The 10837-nt window shown below is 36.3% G+C and overlaps 1 protein-coding gene and 1 long non-coding RNA gene across 2 annotated transcripts; both read left to right on the top strand.

Moving 5' to 3' along the window:
- Nucleotides 1–358: 358 nt before the first annotated feature.
- Nucleotides 359–1098, top strand: LOC121371944 (sperm mitochondrial-associated cysteine-rich protein-like). The gene is made up of 2 exons (XM_041498177.1): nucleotides 359–518; nucleotides 910–1098. Exons 1-2 carry the CDS (start codon nucleotides 386–388, stop codon nucleotides 1074–1076), a joined length of 300 nt encoding a protein of 99 aa, XP_041354111.1. The 5' UTR covers nucleotides 359–385; the 3' UTR covers nucleotides 1077–1098.
- An 8908-nt stretch (nucleotides 1099–10006) lies between these two features.
- LOC121371950 lies at nucleotides 10007–10724 on the top strand. The gene is made up of 2 exons (XR_005957866.1): nucleotides 10007–10099; nucleotides 10455–10724. It is a non-coding gene; the product is annotated as an uncharacterized LOC121371950 (long non-coding RNA).
- Nucleotides 10725–10837: the final 113 nt, after the last annotated feature.

Genomic DNA, 10837 nt, shown 5'->3' with positions numbered 1-10837 from the left:
TCTGATTATATCTGTTCAACGCCATATAATCGTAAATAAACATTTTGAGAGAGTCATTAAATAAAACACTTCTTTCTTCCTTCTTTGTTTTTCAATCTGTATCGGCTAGTTTGTAACATTTTAACCCTGGTCAGTAATATTAACACATTTCAGTGAGTTTGTAACTCTTTAACCATGTATCCATCCATCCATCCATCCATTCGTCCGTCCGTCCGTCCATTCATCCAACAATCTCTCAATGGACACCAAATATTTGTTGTTTAAAATGTCCTGAGGTATGGTTAAACAAAACGTTTTTTTCTAGTTGAAGAGCTAAATATTCAGTTTACCTTTATAATGTTATGCAGCTGACCCCGACCTTGACATCTGTTCACTGGGGACCCCCATGTCCGACAACCAGGGTCGACACATCCCCTGCGCCACGACCGCCAACTGCCCCAAGGGAGGCACGTGTGTCACGTCAACTGTAGCTGGGGTGCAGATCAAGAAATGCTGTCTCGATGAATCGAAATGTAAAAGTGAGTAAGATCTATTATAAAATGGGTACCAGAACCCCTAAACAAAACGTGCCGAAAAAATAGGTAGGGTAGATGGGCTTTTTAAACAGTTATTTTACTACATCACCTGAGATAAATGCTAGGTATATATTCTTTTCTGCTATATAATCGGCCCTTTTTGCTAGGTTTATTTTATTTTATTTTATTTTATTTTATTTTATTTTATTATTTATTTATTTATTCATTTATTTATGTGTTTATGTAACTATTATTATTATTATTATTATTATTATTATTATTATTATTATTAGTAGTAGTAGTAGTAGTAGTAGTAGTAGTAGTAGTAGAAAATTAAAATTAATTAATAAATGTATCTATGATAAAGTATTAATTGGTTTATTTCTTTCTCTAGATAAGGCCGGGATCTGTCCCCCGTGGACGGCGAGCTCCACGTGTACGGGCAGCTGCACCGACGACGGCGACTGCCCTGACGTCAACAAGTGCTGCGCCACCGCCTGCTCCGTTCCCGGCAAACGGTGTGTGGTGCCACGGCCCTGGTTCACTTACTTCTACTTCTGAAGCAGACACCACCTGGATCAGTTTGCAGAACCTTCTGTGTCATTGTTAATAGGGATTCATATGTTTTTTGTTTATTTGTTTTAATGAGTTATATTTTATTTCGTTAATTACCGACACACAGATTTACCTATTCTATCGTAATTAAAAAAGGACATCGTAAGTTATATAACTTGTGCAAAAAAACCTTTTGTATGACATATTTTATGTCAGCACAGTACAGTTTTATATGTACATGTATTGCTATTTGACACTTGAATAAACAGTTAAGTCAACATAATTTATGCAATAAATATGTTTCCAGTCAACCTGTTCATAGTTCTCTTTCTTTCATTCATTGCTTTGTTAGCGTTATTCACACTATCATTCATATTTGCATTTCTTTGCAGTTTTTATGTCAAAATAAATTCTGTGACAAATATCACAATATCGTAAAAAAATGTATATGTCGGACAAAAACATTGGAGTTATCCATCATTAAGCGAGAACATCAGTTTCTTTTGCTGATATATAGGTAACAGTATACCATATGTACAGTTGTTATCATTTGCTAACAAAAATAACAAAACCACTAGTTATACTATATGTAATCATCAAAGAAATATTTTAAAAGGCATTTCTCTATTGTATATAAATCGTCGTCTCAGGATTATAATTTTCTATGCGCCATTTACTCGTTACCGCGATAAACGATGTTAAAGTTTTAACTCAGTGGAACTTGCATATGTAATAGTTATCTGTGTGCGGTTTCTCATTTGGATATAAATTGTTTATCTAAATATTCTTATTCTAACCTGGCACTGCTCCAAAACATCGCATTCTCTGTAAAATTATAACATTTGATTTGGACTTAGAACATTGCGACATACAACTTGACTGATTCTTTTAGATCTATGTTTTACAACATAGAACATATATTTATGTATATACATGTCTATACTTTAGAACAAAGGCCATAGCATTTAAAGTACAATAAATGAGAGAGAGAGAGAGAGAGAGAGAGAGAGAGAGAGAGAGAGAGAGAGAGAGAGAGAGAGAGAGAGAGAGAGAGAGAGAGAGAGAAACACATACTTATATGCAAATTCTGTTTAATATATAAAAGAACATAGTAAACAAGCTTGGTGTTCATTTTTATTTATATAAAGTCATAACAACAAAATGTATTTCTGTAATGATTATTTCTGAGAAACAGTTTTATTTTCTGGTAACGAACATGCTGGTACAAGTAACCTAACGCAAACTGCATGTATTAAAATATTTGAATCAAGTGAAAAACAAATTCATAACTTTAGGGATGAAAATTCTTTAAAAGGACATTAAAAACAACAAAAGGTAACAATCTCGACTTCAACAGCTTATATTAATAAAATCAAGATTGAAATGGATCAAATGGTGATTAATAAAAAGGGAACGTTGTTGTGCACAAACATGGTGGGTTTTTTTTTTTATTCACAACTGTTGTAATATCAATTTCAAATAATGTATTAATAAGACAGATAATGCCATTTAATGGGGTGGTATGTTTTATGAGCTTTCCGTAACATGCTCTTTTGTGTTTACTGTTTGTATTTAGAACAAATTATATCATGTAATGTTGAAAGAAGTTAAATAATGTTCTATCTTCATGGTAACGTTGACAAAGATTGTAGATATAATGTTCTATCTCCATAATAAAATGAAGTAAAGTAATGTTTTCCGACAATAGGATTCACTGAAATTTAAATTCCATTGATGTTTTTAATATATTAGTTCTACAACAAATAATATATTTAAGAAAAGACATCAAATATGCCATTCCATGGCCATGCTGATTTTGATATACACGTGACTGATATTGAGAAAACTGATTGATTAATGGGCATAAAACATTAAAGTACTGATCGTTTTGTAATTTTTGGAAAAAAAGGAATTGGCAATAACTCGCTTATTTTTAACTAAATGAACTATTAATAGGGAGATAGAACACTTTATTACCAGCAAAATGGTATATGGAACTAATTTTTTTTTTTTTAAATGGACTTAGGACATTATAATCCTAAAAGACGAAATGATTAATTAATGAAGGCCTAGTTTTAAACCGAACTATATTAAGTGAAAACACAAAGTAATAACATGAGGAAATTACTTGGTGCGAAATACATGTATACTGTGTTTTCGTCAGACTTAAGGGGACACTCTTAAAGTTGCATAATGACAGTTTTACCTATAAAAATGACTTTTTGTTTGAATGCAAAAATTATACCTTCCACTACATAACCAACAAAATTACAACCAACTATATTAAAAGTAATATAAAAATCCTTTACTTGAAAATCTTTAAAGAATATCATACAGATTAAATCCGTGACGTCACGAGTTTACGTGTACTCAGTTTGCACACGTTTACCTATGATTCTTTGTGGTCGGTTCAAAGAAAAACTGGAGGCAAAAGTACTATGATTAGGAAGGCAGAAATTCACAACAGATTTGGCGACTAGAACACATTGATATATTAATCATAGACTATTGGATGTCAAACATCTGGTAATTCTGACATGTAATGTGATATAAGAGGAAACGTGCATTATTTTTCCATTATTAAAGTCTCAACTCATTACAACAGAATAAAATTTAGCATATACATACAAGCCATATAAATTATAAAATTGTAATGAGTCACTCTATACCAAATTTATGAGAGACTATTCGCTAAACGACAAACCAAGAAAACAATACAGTTAAAACAATGGCGGCACAAATAAAACAATAAGATATATACAGTTAAAATATTGTACATAAATCATCTCATAGTATATATAAGGGAGTTTCGATATTTAATAATGCTATGGAAAGCTTTGACAGCTAAGATACAAATATCGGGACAGGACAAGATAAAACCCAATTTCTGCATGTCGGTGCAATCATCCTAATTAAAAAGTAAAAGTCTACAGTATGTGAGTAGTTCTAACGTTATGTCAGCATAGAAGCAAATGTAATTTTTATGCACTTCCCACGGACAGAACATCACATATCACAGCCTTTGTTGCACCAGTCGTGGAGCACTGGCTGTGACGGGGGAAATCCCGATTGATCCGCCAAGGAAGTTCGGTCATACGACCCTCACATCTCAGGCGAACGCTCTACCAACCGAGCTAGATCCCGTCCCCAAGTTACAAAGACATGACAGATACCAGTCACCCAGTTCTTAGTTCTGAGTGCATACCAGCATATAGAACATACAGGGGAGAATGCTCGTTTCACAGCACTTTAACAACTTGTTTGATAAGTAATGTCTGGAATCTAATTACGAGACTTGATCAAGACTATGAGAAAAAAACCCCACTGTCTCCAGTTATTGCCTAACAGGAGTGATTCTCTTATGAGCACTCACGACAGGATAGATAGTACATACCACGATGTTTGATGTACAAATCGTGATAACCGTGAACATCTATTTACATTTTTGCGATTATTAAAACAAGGTTAACTAAATTAAGAAAACCCCCACAAAAAAGCAGTGCCCAGTGTAAGGTTGGAACTAACAAGCTCTGAAATTACAATACACATATGACAACGATTGTTGGTGATTCACTTCAGTAAAATCATTCCGTGACATTTGGGTCAAGAACTGTGACTGTTATTTTACTGACTGTTATTTTACTAACTGCGCACTTTCAAATAACCATCCCAGCGTTCCAGGAGATGAAGATTAATGTTTTATTGACATGTTTTCGTCTTCATACTCACTCACAGTAACAATAGACAGAGCGGAGTTTTACTGGCGAGTCGAATCAAATAATACACACCACCCGTGGCCAAGGTGGTAATAAACACGAATTCTCTAGAAAGTTGAAATCACGTTTTAAATCAAGCAGATTTAAACAAAATCATAAAAAGGTTCCTTTTGTGGAATCGTGATGGCGCACTCCTAACAAAACTATATCCGTGAGACTCAGATTCAAATTGGTTCACCAACAAAGACTTGGCGTGGACACGGACGCTGTGTCCCCCAGGAAGTCCTCATATTTCGCAAACAGCCAACGTCATAACCGAATTGAACGTTTCATGATTTATGTTCACCCAGATTGTTATGGGATAAAGTTTAGCATTGGTCTGAGTTTTCTCGGTCATGATGATGATGAAGTTGTTAATGATGATGACAACCAACATGGTGATAATGACACTGGTGGTGAAGACATGAAGATGATGATATTGTTGTCGTTATTATTGATGACGACAATGATGATGATGATGATGATAACAATGATGGTGTTATTGATAATGAAAACAAAAAGTTTGTTTTATTTAACGACGCCGCTAGAGCACATTGATTTTTTATCTTATCATCGGCTATTGGACGTCAAACATATGGTCATTCTGACATTGTTTTTAGAGGAAACCCGCTGTCGCCACATAGGCTACTCTTTTTACGACAGGCAGCAAGGGATCTTTTATTTGCGCTTCCCACAGGCAGGATAGCACAAACCATGGTGCAAGTGGTTTACACCTACCCATTGAGCCTTGCGGAGCACTCACTCAGGGTTTGGAGTCGGTATCTCGATTAAAAATCCTATGCCTCGACTGGGATCCGAACCCAGTACCTACCAGCCTGTAGACCGATGGCCTGCCACGACGCCACCGAGGCCGGTTTATTGATAATGATGACAATAATGAAGATGATGATGACGATGCCGATGATGATGATGCTGATGATGCTGACGATGATGATGATATGGTGAAAATGATAATGGTGATGATGATAACAATGGTGGTGTTAATAATAATTATGATGATGATGATAATAATGATGATGAAGGCGATGATGGTGATATTATGATGATGACGATAATGATGATGATATTGATTAATATTGATTAATAACTTAATATAAATCAGTTATATTGGCAAGCCAATAAAAGTTGTTCACTATTGATCAGAGGGGTTGGGGGCATTACTATTATTTTATGTATAGTGGGTCTGCTACAATGGAATATCTATGTCTCCATCGATGCAACTAATTCTGGAACAGCCCCAATGGCATGACTATACCAAGTAAAATCCCATAGGCGACAAAGTTAACGTTTATGTTTAAAATCACTGTATGCAATATATCAACCAAACTATGACCCATAAATATCAGTACTATAACCCCTACCTCAAAGTATTAACTGAAGAAAATGGTACCTTGCATGACTAATTTTTTGTATAACCAGATGTTTTTACAACACCCCTAGTTTCACACAAAATTGGAGTACTTTTTTACAGGTACCCCATACATGTTCCAAGCACAAAACTACTTGACACAGTTGTACTAGATGAAATAAAATTGCATACATTTTTAGCCCAGATGAAACTCATTTTTTTTTACAACCAACACATTTACATTTATAACCAATCACATGGCTTGTGGTGTTAACTTCTCTATCAAAAGTTCGGTGCACCTCGAACTTTGACTCGGCCGGAAATTATTTGGTTTAGTGCTACCTAATACAGCATTATATTTTGCTTTACCAACCCGTGGTGTGCAACATCAAACCTTAATTTGCATTTGATTTAACTTCATTTTCCTGATAGTATCCAATAAAGGTTCAAACACGCTGGTCTGGATATACGTCTCGCTGCTGACTGGGTTGTTTGCGAGAATTCGATGTTGTGGTTTAACATCTACATCTTAGGCTGTTAAAACACGCTCTGAGAAGAGCTGGTACCGGGATGCGACCCACTCCCTACTGCTCATCAGTACGAAGGTGTAACCATTACAACGTAATGATAGGACAATTGTTCCTGAGGACGAGCGCTCGCCCTAGCTCTCTAAACTGATTTTGGGCGCTTGCCCTCCTAGGTATTTTGTGTGTGTGTGTGTGTGTGTGTGTGTGCGCGCGCGCGCTTTCTCCGAGTGTTATAACATGGAAAGGAACCAGAGGGAGAAATGAATCCGGCAAGCGTCTAATTCACGGTTATATGTGTTTGGTATTTATTGGTGAAAATATCAGGTCTCACCAGCTACACAGAAAGGTAGTGGTAAACAAAAATTTCACTTTTTAAAATATGTTTCGGGAAGAATGCAACTGTCCCCTTAGGTCCTGCATTCAAAAGTTTGATCAACTCGGAGACACGATCTTACAACCTTACAACCCGTAGAGATGTGACCCGTTTAACCTAAGTGACAGTGGACGAGTGAAATAAAGATAAAAATAACTTATTGATGACTGCTATTAAAGGTACCCTGTCCACCTGTGTACCCCAGTACATGGGTAATTAAGCGTGGAGAACAGGTTATTTGTTTCCTTAACTGAGGTCCCCACACGGTGGGAATTAGACTAAATCTCCATTGCAGACATTTCTGACTTAAAACAAATCTTTTAAATGGTCAGTTTTTATTAAGTTCTAAATCCGTTCTAAAGCTAGCATCATTATTAAACTAGCACCGTTAAAACGTGTTCATTGTGATTTTGAAAATAAAACAAATTAACGGGTAAATCATGTATATGATATTTATTATCCAAGGCTGTTGCTACCAGATCGGGTATAAATATTGAAAACCGAGTATTTATTCAATATTCTTCAAACGAAGGTTTGGACCAGTACTTTTGGAAACACTCGAAGATGCAGTTTGCTTCTCTTCTATTCTTGGTAAGAAATACAGATTGTTTTTAAATCATATTTTGTAATATTAGAGATGTATTTTAGTGCATATAATATTGCTGTTTTATTGAATACATAATAGTTAATATTTATGTCTTTTTGTTTTAATATGTCAACTGTTTTATTGCAAAGATTCTTAATATTTCACTGACTTTTTATAATATTGTGGAAACAAAATGAAAATAATATCAATTTCTTTGACATAGATCGCTAATATTTAATGTAAGCCAAGTTACTTTAAATATTAAATATCTACTACAGAATCCGGACATCCTTGGTATGTATTTTAAGGTATTGTGGTATTGATGTATAAAATAAATTTTTACTTTAATGTACCAAATAGTTTGCTGAATAAAACAATTCAGATTTTAATTATCGTGATGTGCTTTGCTTTGGGTTTATTTACTGTAATGTGTACTTTTGTATCGTTTACTGTAATGCGTTTTGTGTTGGTTCCCTGTAATATGTTTCCTTTCTGTGTTGGTTCACTGTAATATGTTTCCTTTCTGTGTTGGTTCACTGTAATATGTTGTACTGTGTTGGTTCACTGTAATATGTTGTACTGTGTTGGTTCACTTTAATGTGTTGTATTGTGATGGTTTACTGACATTTTTATTTTTGTGTTATTTCACAGGTGTATCTGACCATTATAGACGATTCGTTAGGTCATTATGGGTACAACAACTATTACTATACTCAACATTGTGACCTATGCTTTGTAAGTATAACAACAACGATAACAATAGCTGTCTTTTTGCAAAAAAAACCCACATGTATGCGTATCTTTGTCTGTCTGTCTGTCTGTCTGTCTGTCTCTCTCTCTCTCTCTCTCTCTCTCTCTCTCTCTCTCTCTCTCTCTCTCTCTCTCTCTCTCTCTCTCTCTCTCTCAATAAATAAATAAATATATACATATACTCTAAACCGGGGGGAAATCGCGTGCGTATTAACCTCAAGTCGCGAAATATATGCGCACGTATTATTTGTACACACATATTTTTTTACAGATGCCAACGGTCATGTGTGTGTGTGTGTGTGTGTGTGTGTGTGTGTGTGTGTGTGTGTGTGTGTGTGTGTGCATGTACATGAGTGCGTATGTGTAATAATAGTTAATATAAGTTTATATATTCTATTTTCAGTACATGCGGTGTCCGACGAGAGGTCACAAATGTTTCCTGGTACCAGACCCGACTTGTACCACCACCCCGTGCCCCGTGGTAGCCACGTGTCTGTGTAAGTAGTCATCGGCGTAGCAAGGATTTTACTGGGGGCAACCCATATTGGGGGGGGGGGGGGGGGGGGGGGGGCAACTCATACTATGTATGTATGTATGTAGGGGGGGGGGGGCATTGACCCCCTGGCCCCACCTCGCTACGCCACTGTAAGTAGTAACCTCATACTCCGCCCAGCATTAGTCGTGTATTTTCACCCACCCCTAATATCTGTACTAACTGTCTGAGTTTGAAAACAACAGTAGATTTATAAATAGTTCCTTACCACCCGCGACACAGCCAATGAAGTAAGCATCTAGTAAGAAATAATTGAAAACATCCTGACGAATGTGCTGTCCTTGACGAAGATTTTATTAATGGTCTGCTGTTCCGTCAGGACTCAGCATGACTGTGGTTCCAATGTATCGATCACCCATTGTATTCCCTAGATCTAACACCGTCTGACTTTCGTCTGTTTTGTAACCTGAAAAAAAAAATCTTAGCTGCTTAGCTGGCAGGCATTATGCAACTGATAATGAATAATGTAATGTCCAGAGGAGGAGTTTTTTAATCTGTAGGAAGACTGCAGCACCGTTGGAACAAACGTGTGGTTCTCTAAGTTCATCTTAGTTATGCCAACAATTGTTCGATCACCCCTCGTATACAATGGGCAGATGTACAATTACATGCACTTTAATTAATTCATGTTTTAAATTCATCTACACATGTACTTACCTTTGTTATGTTTCTAGTTAATGGATGCATACTAGTATTTGTTCTGCATATTTTAAAATGATTTACGTTTGGACAACACGTATAGTTTCAGTCTATCAATTTCTTTTCTAAGAATAAAAGAAAAAGCAACAAATGAAGAAGTGAGTGGAAAAAACAAAAACAAATCAGTATAGAATGTGAGAGTCAAACAAGCTTTTGACACCATTTTATAGTGTATTTTATAGTAAGATTTAACATGTACAAGTATTATTATCTCGTTGCGTAACGCCGAGTATATGCTGGTTTCAGTGGACCCCATGTACGACCCGTGCACGATCGGAGAGCCGATGACGAACGCGACCGGCGAGCCGTTGACCTGCACGACCACCACGGACTGTCCCCAAGACGCGATCTGTCAGATCAGCAACGTGGGCGGCGTCAGCGTCAGCAAGTGTTGTTTCGACCCCGAGAAGTGTGCAGGTGAGAGACTGTTAGAGAACTAACCGCGGTTACATAAACACTCAGGTGTTTCAGTGAGAATTACATCAACACTTGTGTATTCCAGACAGAATCACACTGATAATCATGTTTCAGTCAAAACTACACACACAATTAAATGTTTTAGAAAGAATCACACAAACAGTCATACGTTTCACTTAGAATTACACAAACACTCAGGTGCCTCATTAAGAATTACCCAAATACTGTGATGTTTTGGAGAAAATTACACAAACACTATTATGTTTCAGTCAGAATTACACAAACACTCATATGTTTGAGTCAGAATTATTTTCCTTTCTTCGTATCACACATTGCTATCTATGTTTGTTTTCAGTGAAGGCGGGCCAGTGTCCCCACTCTAGAGACACAGCCACGTGCACCAACACGTGTATCGACGACGGCGACTGTACGACGACGTTGAAATGTTGCAGGACAGCGTGCAACGGCAAGAAATGTATCGAACCCTTCCACGGCTGGTACTGGCGAGGTCGCTGACGTAGAACGCATTGATTAGTTAACTTGTAGATTGTACTCAGTACACACTGCTCAACCCTATCTGCTGTTTGAAACTATTTGTATTTTTATATAAAGCATTGATAATAAATACTGTGTTTTATAGTTAATTATGTTTACATTATACGATCAAGCATTAGGCCTACTGCTTACAGTTATAGGACTGTAATGTTTCGCTACAGCCATATCAAAAGCTACATGGGA

Source organism: Gigantopelta aegis, chromosome 4 (assembly GCF_016097555.1).
Source record: "Gigantopelta aegis isolate Gae_Host chromosome 4, Gae_host_genome, whole genome shotgun sequence".
In the NCBI taxonomy this organism is placed as follows: domain Eukaryota; kingdom Metazoa; phylum Mollusca; class Gastropoda; order Neomphalida; family Peltospiridae; genus Gigantopelta; species Gigantopelta aegis.
Note: the sequence above shows the minus strand (reverse complement) of the source record. Positions and strands in the feature narration are given on the sequence as shown.

What these genes read in the sequence shown, in the direction of transcription:
- LOC121371944 (XM_041498177.1), top strand. Translation starts at nt 386, where the DNA reads ATGTCCGACAACCAGGGTCGACACATCCCCTGCGCCACGACCGCCAAC. An exon ending in CGATGAATCGAAATGTAAAA is followed by an intron (nt 519 to 909) that starts GTGAGTAAGATC and finishes TTCTTTCTCTAG; the next exon opens with ATAAGGCCGGGATCTGTCCC.